We start from the raw sequence: 15351 nt of genomic DNA, 5'->3' as shown, positions 1-15351 counted from the left end.
TATCAAGTGAACGACATCTATTGCAGAATAAATCCATGTTAGAGTTTACATAGCAACCATTCCAATGGTTGTTTTACTTTATGGGTTAGTTTTGTCTTCTTCTTCTTCTTCTGCTACAGATAATAATACGAATATATCTTTACATCATAGAACAACAAAAGTCTGTCAGATTTCCAGTCATTCCAATTTCATTTAATACCCCTTGATCGTTCGAGAATAGGACCCTGGCAATACGGAAATATAGATTAGCCAAATTGTATTACCTGAACATAACACACACAAAAAAAAAAAAATGGGACTAAGGACTAATTAGCCTAATCTGTGTTGTTGTTGTTGTTGTCATGGACGACCGATTGGGCTCATTGCTTCGAGTTGAAAAATAAATGCTGCTCTCAGAATGGCGTGCTTTGAGCACTATCAAAGTGCAATTAGCATGTGAAAAACTAGATGGTAATTTTCCATGAAGAAAATAAAAGCCTGACTCGAGGTCTTCTTAAATGAAACAAGTTGTTGACAGTATGGAGCACAATGCCTCATGGGAGTTTAGAAGGGAGGAACTCTAAGTGTTATTCAATAGGCTGGGATCCGCACTATGCAGCTGTTGCAAGAGTGCATGTTTCACCGCCTGTCGACTTGTGGCATATTCATTACTCCGATTCTGTTGCAAAACATTTCTTAAACAGAAGCAAACCGAACAAATTTGGATGGACCTACCTGAATTTGTCCAATAAAAACTCTTGTTTAGCTCTGCTTGTTTCCGTTTGGTTATTAAACTGTAAAATGTAAGTGATGTCAGTATTGTCCATTGACTATCTACCATTGCTGTCATCCTTTTACCTAAAAGCGTTTATTCAAATCGGATCATCTTTGGATGCTGACAGCAGTCGCACCATCAGAAGACATCTTGGACTGTAGGGGTCTCTGATTCGTGGTCAGACTCTAAGGCAGAACAAACTACTGATTTTAATGTCATTCTTAAATTGCGAATTGTCTGAGCTGTAGCGGATTACTGTCTGTGAGAGAGAGAGAGAGAGAGAGAGAGAGCGAGAAGGAGAGACAAAGAGAGAGAGACAGATAAAGAGAGAGAATGAGAAAGAGAGAGAGATGGAGAGTGATAGAAAGAGAGTGAGACCGAGAGAAAGAGAGAGAGAGAGAGAGAGAAAGAGAGACAGAAAGAGAGAAGAGAGACAGAGAGAGTACAGGTTTCCCTGTAAAGATGGCAGGTTGCTCCCAGAGGGCATTGGGGCATCAGAGGGCATTGGGGCATCAGAGGGCAATTAGGTCATCAGAAGAAGGAGGAGGGAGGTCGGAGAGAGAGGGAGGAGGGAGGGAGAGGGAGGAGAGAGAGGGAGGGAGGGAGGGAGGGAGGGAGGGAGGGAGGGAGGGAGTTTGTCAGACCCCCGCACCTGGAATCAGCCTAAAACACAGGTCACTATGCTACATCATCTGATGCTTCCCCCACCACCATCACCACCCCACCATCACCACCACCACCCCACCACCACCACCTCTACCTTTCACTAAGAGAGTCTTCCTCAGTCTACCTTTCACTAAGAGAGTCTTCCTCAGTCTACCTTTCACTAAGAGAGTCTTCCTTAGTCTACCTTTCACTAAGAGAGTCTTCCTTAGTCTACCTTTCTCTAAGAGAGTCTTCCTCAGTCTACCTTTCACTAAGAGAGTCTTCCTTAGTCTACCTTTCACTAAGAGAGTCTTCCTTAGTCTACCTTTCACTAAGAGAGTCTTCCTTAGTCTACCTTTCACTAAGAGAGTCTTCCTCAGTCTACCTTTCACTAAGAGAGTCTTCCTTAGTCTACCTTTCACTAAGAGAGTCTTCCTTAGTCTACCTTTCACTAATAGAGTCTTCCTTAGTCTACCTTTCTCTAAGAGAGTCTTCCTTAGTCTACCTTTCACTAAGAGAGTCTTCCTTAGTCTACCTTTCACTAAGAGAGTCTTCCTTAGTCTACCTTTCACTAAGAGAGTATTTCTTAGTCTACCTTTCACTAAGAGAGTCTTCCTTAGTCTACCTTTCACTAAGAGAGTATTTCTTAGTCTACCTTTCACTAAGAGAGTCTTCCTTAGTCTACCTTTCTCTAAGAGAGTCTTCCTTAGTCTACCTTTCTCTAAGAGAGTCTTCCTTAGTCTACCTTTCTCTAAGAGAGTCTTCCTCAGTCTACCTTTCACTAATAGAGTCTTCCTTAGTCTACCTTTCACTAAGAGAGTCTTCCTTAGTCTACCTTTCTCTAAGAGAGTCTTCCTCAGTCTACCTTTCACTAAGAGAGTCTTCCTTAGTCTACCTTTCACTAAGAGAGTCTTCCTTAGTCTACCTTTCACTAAGAGAGTCTTCCTCAGTCTACCTTTCTCTAAGAGAGTCTTCCTCAGTCTACCTTTCTCCAAGAGAGTCTTCCTCAGTCTACCTTTCTCTAAGAGAGTCTTCCTTAGTCTACCTTTCACTAAGAGAGTCTTTCTTAGTCTACCTTTCTCTAAGAGAGTCTTCCTTAGTCTACCTTTCACTAAGAGAGTCTTTCTTAGTCTACCTTTCTCTAAGAGAGTCTTCCTTAGTCTACCTTTCACTAAGAGAGTCTTCCTCAGTCTACCTTTCTCTAAGAGAGTCTTCCTTAGTCTACCTTTCTCTAAAATAGTCTTACTCTACTTTTCTCTAAAAAAGTCTACCTTAGTCTACCTTACTCCAAGAAAGGTCAGGTTGATCCCAATCTATGAGTAGAGTTGAAATCTTTTACGAGATTCAAATTTTCAATGCTTGATGTTAAGGAACAACGCAGGCCCCCTGACTCATGATATTCGTCCCCGGTTGATGGACATGGTGATTGGGTAGATGGACAGAGGCAGAACGTTATCATCATCATCTGGTCTTGGGACTACCAGAGCTGCCTCTCTGTCCTTCACTGTAGAAGCAACCTCCTCCTCCAGTCCGGTGTCAGACTTCAGATGGTCCAGGTAAGTAATCACCGGCCTGCCGCTTCTGCTGGTACCATGCTGTGGTATAAAATGAAGAGGAAAAGCCACACACTCTAGTGCAGGGCTGCCAAACCCTGTTCCTGGAGAGCTATCGTCCTGTAGGTTTACATCAGGGCTGCCAACCCTGTTCCTGGAGAGCTGTCCTGTAACAAGATCCCCGTCTGGAGTTAGGTCACATGCAGAAAAAAATGCTGATATGGAGGATGTAATTGTGGGAGAAGTGTAGAAAAGTCCCCCCTAATTAGCTATCCAGGCCTAAATCATTGATGAAAGGTGGAACATGATTGATTGAAGAAGTCTATATTTGAGTAGCTTATATTATCTGGTTCAGAGATGGACGTCTGTGTATATGAGCATAACCTCTTTTTCTAACATGACTTTTCAAGAGAATGAGTAATGTGCAGATAATTTAATTTTAATGCCAACTCTTGATACATGTCTCAAACAAAACCTTCCTTCGAGACAGAAACTAATTTCCTCTTAACCCAGGTATGAGAAAACATTGTACCGTGAAACGTTTTCAAACCGTTAATCAGGCTAAAATGTTCTGGGACCATCGTTCCAAGCCTAGAATATTGGGAGGTCATCTGAATATTCGTAGCATTATTTGTAAGAGTGAGTAATCTTGATTTTTTTTCTGTTTCTCTGAGACAAGGCTGAAGAAATCTTCTCCTTTTTCTGCCTTTAATGTCCCTGGATATTCAATATTCAGGAGGAACAGGGCAGAGGGCAGAGAGAGTGGATTGCTTAAATACATGAAAGATAACTTTAAATGCAATCGTATCATATGGAAACATGCCAAGGACCTTGAATGTATGGGGCTGAATGTCTTCCTCTCCCCTCATATGTCTCTCCCTATTATTGGATTATATCGACCACCAACATCTGATATCTCGTTTTAGGACCATCTAAATGCCATGCTTAAAGAATGTGATCATAATAAGGAGATCATCTTCATGGGTGATTTCAATATAAACTGGGAAAACAAAACTCGCAGGAAATAACTCCAAGAAATCACAGACTATTTCAACCTGACTCAAATAATACAAGGTCCAGCCAGAGTAACACAGTCATCCCCAGACTCAAATTGATCTGGTGTTTACTAACAGACCTGATCGAATAAATAAGTCCACTAACTTACTAACTGACATATCTCACCACAATGTTACATTGGTGGTTAGAATGCTCACTAAAAATAAATGTAAGAACCATATTAATGTGCAACTGTACAGTAAAAAAAATCCAGAAAAGTGAGCAGAGTAACTACGATGCAGACATAAGTTAAATTGACTGGTCTGATTTGTTAATCGATGAAGACCCAGAGTCTGGATACAGAACATTTCTGTCAGCTATTGACAAAGTGGATACCTCTTTTTACTAGGAAATTTCAACGTTAAGCCAAGACGGAAACCATTTACATTTACATTTACGTCATTTAGCAGACGCTCTTATCCAGAGCGACTTACAAATTGGTGCATTCACCTTGTGATATCCAGTGGAACAACCACTTTACAATAGTACATCTATATATTTTTTTGGTGGGGGAGGGTAGGGGGGAGGGTTAGAAGGATTACTTAATCCTATCCCAGGTATTCCTTAAAGAGGTGGGGTTTCAGGTGTCTCCGGAAGGTGGTGATTGACTCTGCTGTCCTGGCGTCGTGAGGGAGCTTGTTCCACCATTGGGGTGCCAGAGCAGAGAACAGTTTTGACTGGGCTGAGCGGGAACTGTGCTTCCGCAGAGGTAGGGAGGCGAGCAGGCCAGAGGTGGATGAACACAGTGCCCTTCTTTGGGTGTAGGGACTGATCAGAGCCTGAAGGTACGGAGGTGCTGTTCCCCTCACAGCTCCGTAGGCAAGCACCATGGTCTTGTAGCAGATGCGAACTTCAACTGGAAGCCAGTGGAGTGTGCGGAGGAGCGGGGTGACGTGAGAGAACTTGGGAAGGTACACCATGGCTCAACAACGACCTCTGGAGGAAGATGTGAAAACGGGATCTTTCCTTGAAAAAAGCACTGAAGTCTGGTCAGAATGATGACAGATGTATATTTGCATCACTGAGAAATAAGGTGGTTTGGAATATTTTAAAAATCTAAATCAGAGTTCCTTCTTAGAGTGATCAATGAAGGAAAAGGAAATGACAAAGTGATTTGGGAAAATCTCAACAAACTAACAGGGAGAGGAGCTGAAAAGTAAAAAAAATAAAATGAATTAAAGGTTAAATGGGATTCTAATTGAAGACTCTGATTTCATATCCACTACCTTTCATTTTTTGTTGTTGTTGACTGGTTCAAAGATTTTCAACCAAGACCACAGTTCTCACTCCCATAGATAATAATAAACCAATATTCAGAATTCCTGAAATCTCAGCGTCAGCAGTGGACAGCATAATTAGCTTCTTCAGGAGCTCTAGAGCAACATATGTATTTGGTCTAGACACTGTATTCATGAAGAGACACAAATATTCTCTGATTGCCCCTATTGTACACCTAGTTAATCTGTCCATCAAATACGGGTTATTCCCCAACGCTTGGAAGTCTGCTGAAGTGATATCTGTTTTAAAATCTGGTGACCCAACACTGGTGGAAAATGACCGACCTATAAGCATCCTTCCAGTGGTATGAAAAGTAGCTGAAAGATGTGTGGTTGATCATCTGAATGATCACCTCATTCAGGGCAACTATTGGTCAAAAGTTTTAGAAGACCTACTAATTCAAGGGGTTTTTTCTTTATTTTTTACTATTTTCTACATTGTAGAATAATAGTGAAGACATCAAAACTATGAAATAACACATGTGGAATGATGTAGAAAAAGTGTTAAACAAATAAAAATATATTTTATATTTGAGATTCTTCAAATAGCCACCCTTTGCGTTGATGACAGCTTTGCACACTCTTGGCATTATCTCAACCAGCTTCACCTGGAATGCTTGAAGGAGTTCCCATATATGCTGAGCACTTTTTGCCTGCTTTCCAGGAACTGGTTTGGGCAGCTCTGGTGTAAACCTACAGGATGGTTGCTCTCCAGGAAATGGTTTGGGCAGCTCTGGTGTTAACCTACAGGGCGGGTTCTCTCCAGGAAATGGTTTGGGCAGCTCTGGTGTTAACCTACAGGGCGGGTTCTCTCCAGGAAATGGTTTGGGCAGCTCTGGTGTTAACCTACAGGGCGGGTTCTCTCCAGGAACTGGTTTGGGCAGCTCTGGTGTAAACCTACAGAGCGGGTTCTCTCCAGGAAATGGTTTGGGCAGCTCTGGTGTAAACCTACAGGGCGGGTTCTCTCCAGGAAATGGTTTGGGCAGCTCTGGTGTTAACCTATAGGGCGGGTTCTCTCCAGGAAATGGTTTGGGCAGCTCTGGTGTTAACCTACAGGGCGGGTTCTCTCCAGGAAATGGTTTGGGCAGCTCTGGTGTAAACCTACAGGGCGGGTTCTCTCCAGGAAATGGTTTGGGCAGCTCTGGTGTTAACCTACAGGGCGGGTTCTCTCCAGGAAATGGTTTGGGCAGCTCTGGTGTTAACCTACAGGGCGGGTTCTCTCCAGGAAATGGTTTGGGCAGCTCTGGTGTTAACCTACAGGGCGGGTTCTCTCCAGGAAATGGTTTGAGCAGCTCTGGTGTAAACCTACAGGGCGGGTTCTCTCCAGGAAATGGTTTGGGCAGCTCTGGTGTAAACCTACAGGGCGGGTTCTCTCCAGGAAATGGTTTGGGCAGCTCTGGTGTTAACCTACAGGAGAGTAGCGCTCCAGGAACAGGGTTGGAAAGTGTTTCAAGATCTGTCTTCATGCAATGGTTACCAAAGGATCAGTTCACCGGAAGGGGAGTCGTTCTGTCTGTAAATATGACCAGCAAACCACAGTGCACTCTTCTCTCCCTGATATGGCTCTGGACAGGTGTATGTACCTAAATCACTCCCTGATATGGCTCTGGACAGGTGTGTGTACCTAAATCCCTCACTGATATGGCTCTGGACAGGTGTGTGTACCTAAATCACTCCCTGATATGGCTCTGGACAGGTGTGTGTACCTAAATCACTCCCTGATATGGCTCTGGACAGGTGTGTGTACCTAAATCACTCCCTGATATGGCTCTGGACAGGTGTGTGTACCTAAATCACTCCCTGATATGGCTCTGGACAGGTGTGTGTACCTAAATCACTCCCTGATATGGCTCTGGACAGGTGTGTGTACCTAAATCACTCCCTGATATGGCTCTGGACAGCTGTGTGTGTACCTAAATCACTCCCTGATATGGCTCGGGACAGGTGTGTGTACCTAAATCACTCCCTGATATGGCTCTGGACAGGTGTGTGTACCTAAATCACTCCCTGATATGGCTCTGGACAGGTGTGTGTAGCTAAATCACATTCTGACAATCCTTAAAAGATGTTCCCGCCATTCCAGCTCACGGTAGTCAATTAAAACCTCGTGCCTGGAAATAGTTCCACCTCTGTGTGATGGCTGGGTGGGGCTCGTAGTCCTCCGGGATGAAGCTGATCAGTGCATTGAACACCGATAATCTACATTTTAAACCTTCTGTGTGTTCTTACTTTATTAAGCTAAGTGTAGTGGCACTCGACGTTACAAAAATGATTATTTCTATAATTAACCATGTGTCTGATTTCCTTTTGTAGATACTTTGATTGTTGTGTAGTTCGTTTAGCAGTGGACAGATCAGCCAGGGTGAAACAAGTACAATGTGGTACATTTACTCTACATGTACCCAGTGTCCCAGCCAGGGTGGGGGGTGGGGGGGGGGTCTCTGCTTGTTCCCTCTGACCACTGAAGGCCCAGCTCTACCATTGTACCATTCTCTCAGGCCTGCCCCAAATTCACCAGCTGGATGTGACTTCATCACTGTTCTCATGGGCTAAGTTTTCCCAAAGTACAGCTCTAGGATCAGCTCCCCTTCCATCAATCCTAACCTCAACCATTAGTGGGGAGTATGTAAAACTGACCCAAGATCATTGTTCAGGGACGACTTCATCCTACACCAGTGGTGGGGTAGCAGGGAGGTTGTGGGTAGCGGGAGTGGGGGGGGGGCACAGAAGACCTTCTGCTGCAGTAAGAGGAGAGGGATGAAGAGCGGACAAACACAGGACGTTCACAGGAGAAGTGAAAACAGCAAGGACTAATAACTGAATATTACTGATCATATCATCAATTATAGGCTTTCTAGGGAAGGGGAAGAAGCCCAGGTTACCCCCACGGCTCAGGTAAGACTCTGTTTGGGAGGTTACGGGATGTCAGTTAAGGTTTTGTGTCACAAAGATCCAGCTGGAGAGCTTGACAGTACTTACACCCTGTAGACTGTAGTCTTCACTCACTTCCTGAAGCCTGTGACAGAAGGCGATATAGATTGTAGCCTTTACAATACTTAAATATCTGATTGTAGAAACACCAGAAGAAGAAAAAAAGAAAAAAATAGATTGTTGTGATCCTGAAATTACTTTGGCACCATGAATAGAAGAAATATAGTATAATCACTTAGTATAGTATAATCAGTTTCGGATTTTATGTGTATTGTGTTTTATTGTACCGGATGGCTATAGTACCGGATGTCAAATCTACCAGCCAATTTACACTGATCCGGTAATCTAAATGATACTATCTATCAATGTGATTTGTTTTATTCATATTACCACCTGACGAACGGCCAGCCCGTCATAATAAGGGTTCCTCTGTCAGACCAGCCTGTGATAATAAACATTCCTCTGCCAACCCGTGACTTAACACATGGTCGTCCAGTTGGAACTTCTTATAACGTACACTGACTGGACAAAACATTAAGGACACCGGCTCTTTCCGTGACATAGACTGAAGCGGGTGAATCCAGGTGAAAGCTATGATTCCTTACTGATGTCACTTGTTAAATTTAAATTTCATCAGTGGGAAGACAATTGAGACATGGATTGTGTGTGTGTGCCATTTAGAGGGTGAATGGGCAAGATAAAAGATTGAAGTGCCTTTGAACGGGGTATGGAAGTAGGTGCCAGGCGCACCGGTATGTGCCAAGAACTGCAACGCTGCTGAGTTTTTCACGCTCAACAGTTTCCCGTGTGTATCAAGAATGGTCCACGACCCAAAACACATCCAGACAACTTGACACAACTGTGGGAAGCACTGGAGTCAACATGGACCAGCGTCCCTGTGGAACACTTTCGACACCTTGTAGAGTCCCTGCCCTGACGAATTGAGGCTGTTCTGAGGATGCAACTCAGTATTAGGAAGGTGTTCTTAATGTTTTGTACACTCAGTGAACATGTAAATTCGTGCTCCAGGGTGAAGTTTCCTCTCCCCCAATTCTAACCTTAACTATTAGTGAAGTTTCCCCTCCCCAATCCTAACCTTAACCATTAGTGAAGTTTCCCCTCCCCCAATCCTAACCTTTACCATTAGTGAAGTTTCCCCTCCCCCAATCCTAACCTTAACCATTAGTGAAGTTTCCCCTCCCCAATTCTAACCTTAGCTATTAGTAGAAAATACTAAACTGACCGATCAGCATCTTGGGGCAACTTAACCCTAGGTACCAACTCAGTGTTGACTTCTAGGTGCCAACTCAGTGTTGACTTCTAGGTGCCAACTCAGTGTTGACTTCTAGGTGCCAACTCAGTGTTGACTTCTAGGTGCCAACTCAGTGTTGACTTCCAGGTACCAACTCAGTGTTGACTTCTAAGTGCCAACTCAATGTTGACTTCTAGGTGCCAACTCAGTGTTGACTTCTAGGTACCAACTCAGTGTTGACTTCTAGGTACCAACTCAGTGTTGACTTCTAGGTGCCAACTCAGTGTTGACTTCTAGGTGCCAACTCAGTGTTGACTTCTAGGTGCCAACTCAGTGTTGACTTCCAGGTACCAACTCAGTGTTGACTTCTAAGTGCCAACTCAATGTTGACTTCTAGGTGCCAACTCAGTGTTGACTTCTAGGTACCAACTCAGTGTTGACTTCTAAGTGCCAACTCAATGTTGACTTCTAGGTGCCAACTCAGTGTTGACTTCTAGGTACCAACTCAGTGTTGACTTCTAGGTGCCAACTCAGTGTTGACTTCTAGGTGCCAACTCAGTGTTGACTTCTAGGTGCCAACTCAGTGTTGACTTCTAGGTACCAACTCAGTGTTGACTTCTAGGTGCCAACTCAGTGTTGACTTCTAGGTGCCAACTCAGTGTTGACTTCTAGGTGCCAACTCAGTGTTGACTTCTAGGTACCAACTCAGTGTTGACTTCTAGGTGCCAACTCAGTGTTGACTTCTAGGTGCCAACTCAGTGTTGACTTCTAGGTGCCAACTCAGTGTTGACTTCTAGGTGCCAACTCAGTGTTGACTTCTAGGTGCCAACTCAGTGTTGACTTCTAGGTGCCAACTCAGTGTTGACTTCTAGGTACCAACTCAGTGTTGACTCCTAGGTACCAACTCAGTGTTGACTTCTAAGTGCCAACTCAGTGTTGACTTCTAGGTACCAACTCAGTGTTGACTTCTAGGTATCAACTCAGTGTTGACTTCTAGGTGCCAACTCAGTGTTGACTTCTAGGTGCCAACTCAGTGTTGACTTCTAGGTACCAACTCAGTGTTGACTTCTAGGTACCAACTCAGTGTTGACTCCTAGGTGCCAACTCAGTGTTGACTTCTAGGTACCAACTCAGTGTTGACTTCTAGGTACCAACTCAGTGTTGACTTCTAGGTACCAACTCAGTGTTGACTTCTAGGTGCCAACTCAGTGTTGACTTCTAGGTGCCAACTCAGTGTTGACTTCTAGGTGCCAACTCAGTGTTGACTTCTAGGTGCCAACTCAGTGTTGACTTCCAGGTACCAACTCAGTGTTGACTTCTAAGTGCCAACTCAGTGTTGACTTCTAGGTGCCAACTCAGTGTTGACTTCTAGGTACCAACTCAGTGTTGACTTCTAGGTACCAACTCAGTGTTGACTTCTAGGTGCCAACTCAGTGTTGACTTCTAGGTGCCAACTCAGTGTTGACTTCTAGGTGCCAACTCAGTGTTGACTTCCAGGTACCAACTCAGTGTTGACTTCTAAGTGCCAACTCAATGTTGACTTCTAGGTGCCAACTCAGTGTTGACTTCTAGGTACCAACTCAGTGTTGACTTCTAAGTGCCAACTCAATGTTGACTTCTAGGTGCCAACTCAGTGTTGACTTCTAGGTACCAACTCAGTGTTGACTTCTAGGTGCCAACTCAGTGTTGACTTCCAGGTACCAACTCAGTGTTGACTTCTAAGTGCCAACTCAATGTTGACTTCTAGGTACCAACTCAGTGTTGACTTCTAGGTACCAACTCAGTGTTGACTTCTAGGTGCCAACTCAGTGTTGACTTCTAGGTACCAACTCAGTGTTGACTTCTAGGTACCAACTCAGTGTTGACTTCTAGGTGCCAACTCAGTGTTGACTTCTAGGTGCCAACTCAGTGTTGACTTCTAGGTGCCAACTCAGTGTTGACTTCTAGGTGCCAACTCAGTGTTGACTTCTAGGTGCCAACTCAGTGTTGACTTCTAGGTACCAACTCAGTGTTGACTCCTAGGTACCAACTCAGTGTTGACTTCTAAGTGCCAACTCAGTGTTGACTTCTAGGTACCAACTCAGTGTTGACTTCTAGGTACCAACTCAGTGTTGACTTCTAGGTGCCAACTCAGTGTTGACTTCTAGGTGCCAACTCAGTGTTGACTTCTAGGTACCAACTCAGTGTTGACTTCTAGGTACCAACTCAGTGTTGACTCCTAGGTGCCAACTCAGTGTTGACTTCTAGGTACCAACTCAGTGTTGACTTCTAGGTGCCAACTCGGTGTTGACTCACAGATAAGAAACAAAGGCTACACTGTACACCTTCTTTCCTCAGGGAGTGACGTCACATCTCACTCAACCTAATGGCTTCCAAGGAGGTTAGTTTACTGCTTTTGAAAATCATGTGATTGAAAACAGGATTAGTGTGTTTGGTTATTTAGGTATAGATTACAGTATATTGTTGTATATATGTGAGAGACAGTACAGTTAATGATAATTACTTTGGACTAGAGGTCATGTGCCATGGCTAGGCCCAAGGTGATTGGTCAGTGTGTGGGACTAGAGGTCATGTGCCATGGCTAGGCCCAAGGTGATTGGTCAGTGTGTGAACTGACCCCTGACCTTTAACCCCTGTGTGTTCTCTCCCTGACTGACCGGGTCCTGACCAGAACCAGATGACCGCCACGCTCCTGACCTCCATCCTGGCAGCTGTGTTCGGCTCCCTCCAGATCGGCTACCACACAGGCAATGTCAACGCCCCAGCCAGGGTGAGAGCCAGGCAGGGAGGGTGGGGAGGGCAGAGCCAGGGTGAGAGCCAGGCAGGGAGGGTGGGGAGGGCAGAGCCAGGGTGAGAGCCAGGCAGGGAGGGTGGGGAGGGCAGAGCCAGGGTGAGAGCCAGGCAGGGAGGGTGGGGAGGGCAGAGCCAGGGTGAGCTCTGAGTGGGTAGCAGGATGACGCGAGGGTCGGTAGAGCACTGGGAAGCCAGGTAGTACCTCCATCCCATCCAGCCGCATGCAAACATCTCACGGCTTCTATAAAACACTGAATAAACTTAACAATCCCATGCAACTTTCCTATTCAGGCCCAGACAGTCTTACTCCTAGGCAGGCAGGGTTTTGGATGGTTTATTGTTTGCACACAGGTACTTATAATGAAATCCATCTGACTTATAGTAGGGTGGTGTGATTGGGATGATCCAATTCAGACAGCTCTCTCTCTCTCTCTCTCTCTCTCTCTCTCTCTCTCTCTCTCTCTCTCTCTCTCTCTCTCTCTCTCTCTCTCTCTCTCTCTCTGTGTGTAATGATTAAAGTGTTCAGGGACATCTGTAAGTCATTTTAATCAGTCTGTACTAGAGTTGTTATGTAGTGAACAGGTACAACACTATCTGCTATACACCTCTTTATTTACGTGGAGTGGCGTGGCGTAGCGTTAAGCAGAATGTTTAACGTCTTTCTCTGTATAAACAGCCTATAGTTCTATAGTTGCCATGGCGCCTACGTTTATATGTCAATATATTCTTTTTAATAAACTTTTAAATTTACAAATAGCTACTTGAGTGCAGATAATGATTTGATATCATTCATTGGATTCCTGCCCGTAACTTGATGGAAAATCTAGCGCTGTCAACAAACTAGCTAATGGTAGCTAGCAGGTGCGTTTTCATTTGAATAACACACACAGAGAGTTTTTCCACCAACGTTGACCCAAGAGGAGGCTATGCATTCAGAGTTTTTCGTTGCTCAGGAGGATACTTCTGAAGGCTGTACTCTGTGGGGAGCTCAAACTTCATCACAAGACTCCCAATACAGAGAAGCTGCAGACAGGGGAGATGCCCTGATGACGTGGGCCTGCCTGCCTGCCTGCCTGCCTGCCTGCCTGCCTGCCTGCCTGCCTGCCTGCCTGCCTGCCTGCCTGCCTGCCTGCCTGCCTGCCTGCCTGCCTGCCTGCCTGCCTGCCTGCCTGCCTGCCTGCCTGCCTGCCTGCCTGCCTGCCTGCCTGCCTGCCTGCCTGTCTGGCTGCCTGCCTGCCTGCCTTTGGACATGCAGAGCTGGCCACCACTTCCCACCTCTACTGACAATCTACAATGCCTTCAGAAAATATTCACACCCCTTGACTTTTTCCACATTTTGTGTCTTACATCCTGAATTTAAAATGGATTAAATTTAGATTTTGTGTCACTGTCCTACAAACAATACCCCATAATGTCAAAGAGGAATTATGTTGTTCATTTTGATTTAGATTTTCTTAATTAATAAAAAAAAAGAAAAGCTGAAATGTATTGAGTCAATAAGTATTCAACCTCTTTGTAAGATCAGGAGTCAAATTTTGCTTAACAAGTCACATAATAATTTTCATGGACTCACTCTGTGTGCAATAATAGTGTTTAACATGATTTTTGAATAACTACCTCATCTCTGTACCCCACTAATCTCAGTCGAGCAGTGAATTTCAAACACAGATTCAACCACAAAGACCAGGGAGGTTTTCCAATGTCTCACAAAGAAGGGCACCTATTGGTAGATGGGTAAAAATAAAAAAGCAGACATTGAATATCCCTTTGAGCATGGTGAAGTTATTAATAACACTTTGGATGGTGTATCAATACACCCAGTCACTACAAAGATACAGGCCAACGAGGAAAAGCTGATTGTCTGCTTTCTACCAGACACTGGGAGATTAATGAACTTTTCAGCAGGACAATAACCTAAAACACATGGCCAAATCTACACTGGAGTTGCTTACCAAGAAGACAGTAAATGATCCTGAGTGGCCTAGTTACAGTTTTGACTTAATTATATTTGAAAATCTATGGCAAGTCCTGAAAATGGTTGTCTTAGCATTGATCAACATCCAATTTGACACAGCTTGAAGAATTTTTGAAAAGAATAATGGGCAAATGTTGCACAATCCAGATGTGGAAAGCTCTTAGAGACTTACCCAGAAAGACTCACAGCTGTAATCGCTGCCAAAGATGCTTCTATATGGTATTGACACAGAAGTGTGAATACTGAAATGAGATATTTTTGAATTTCATTTTTAATACATTTGCAAACATTTCTAAAAACATGTTTTCACTTTGCCATTATGGGGTATTGTGTGTAGATGGGTGAGAGAGACATATATTTAATCCATTTTGAATTCAGGCTGTAACATAACAAAATGTGGAACAAATCAAAGGGGTATGAATACTTTCTGAAGGCACCGTAGCTTCCCGATCCTCTCATTACCGCGTCTGTCCATCTGCTGGACGCTTCAAGAAACACTCAAACAGACTTGATCTAGCCACTGTTGTAGCCTATTTTTCTTAAACAATGAATTCTTGTTATTTATTTAGCTTTTCAAGCACTTTGAGATTATGTCTGTAAAGTTTAATACAGAAGTTTAATACATTATTATTATTATAAGGGAGACCTGGAGGCTGCTAAATCCTCCTCTATAATGCTTTTATGGTATAATGCTTCATAACTTGTTATAAGCATGTATAAGCCTTTATATTGTCTTATAATAAGGTTTATAATATGTTATTTTCTCTGACTAGTGTCCTGTCCACTTCAAAGAATTATATATTAGAACTTTAGTTTAATAGGATCTCTATGGTGTACTTATACATCAAGATGCCTCTCACTACAGAATCAGGAGAGGCTCCTGCCCTATGGGCCGTTCTGACTGCCTCACGCTACAGAATCAGGAGAGAGGCTCCTGCCCTATGGGCCGTTCTGGCTGCCTCTCACTACAGAATCAGGAGAGGCTCCTGCCCTATGGGCCGTTCTGACTGCCTCTCACTACAGAATCAGGAGAGAGGCTCCTGCCCTATGGGCCGTTCTGACTGCCTCTCACTACAGAATCAGGAGAGACTCCTGCCCTATGGGCCGTTCTGACT

The 15351-nt window shown here is 44.1% G+C and overlaps 1 protein-coding gene across 4 annotated transcripts in view; it reads left to right on the top strand.

Moving 5' to 3' along the window:
- Window positions 1-8019: 8019 nt before the first annotated feature.
- The window catches only part of slc2a1c (solute carrier family 2 member 1c), a 31779-nt gene continuing 24447 nt past the window's right edge, over window positions 8020-15351 (top strand). The window contains exons 1-3 of one of the 4 annotated variants that reach the window (XM_045706265.1): window positions 8020-8180; window positions 11806-11848; window positions 12146-12238. In XM_045706265.1, coding sequence (XP_045562221.1) covers window positions 11834-11848; window positions 12146-12238 — 108 coding nt within the window. In that variant the 5' untranslated portion in view covers window positions 8020-8180; window positions 11806-11833. Of the gene's footprint in view, window positions 8181-11805; window positions 11849-12139; window positions 12239-15351 lie in introns of all 4 variants that reach the window. The other 3 variants (XM_045706242.1, XM_045706307.1, XM_045706286.1) reach the window with 3 other exon arrangements.

Source organism: Salmo salar, chromosome ssa01, assembly GCF_905237065.1.
Source record: "Salmo salar chromosome ssa01, Ssal_v3.1, whole genome shotgun sequence".
Lineage (NCBI taxonomy): Eukaryota > Metazoa > Chordata > Actinopteri > Salmoniformes > Salmonidae > Salmo > Salmo salar.
Note: the sequence above shows the minus strand (reverse complement) of the source record. Positions and strands in the feature narration are given on the sequence as shown.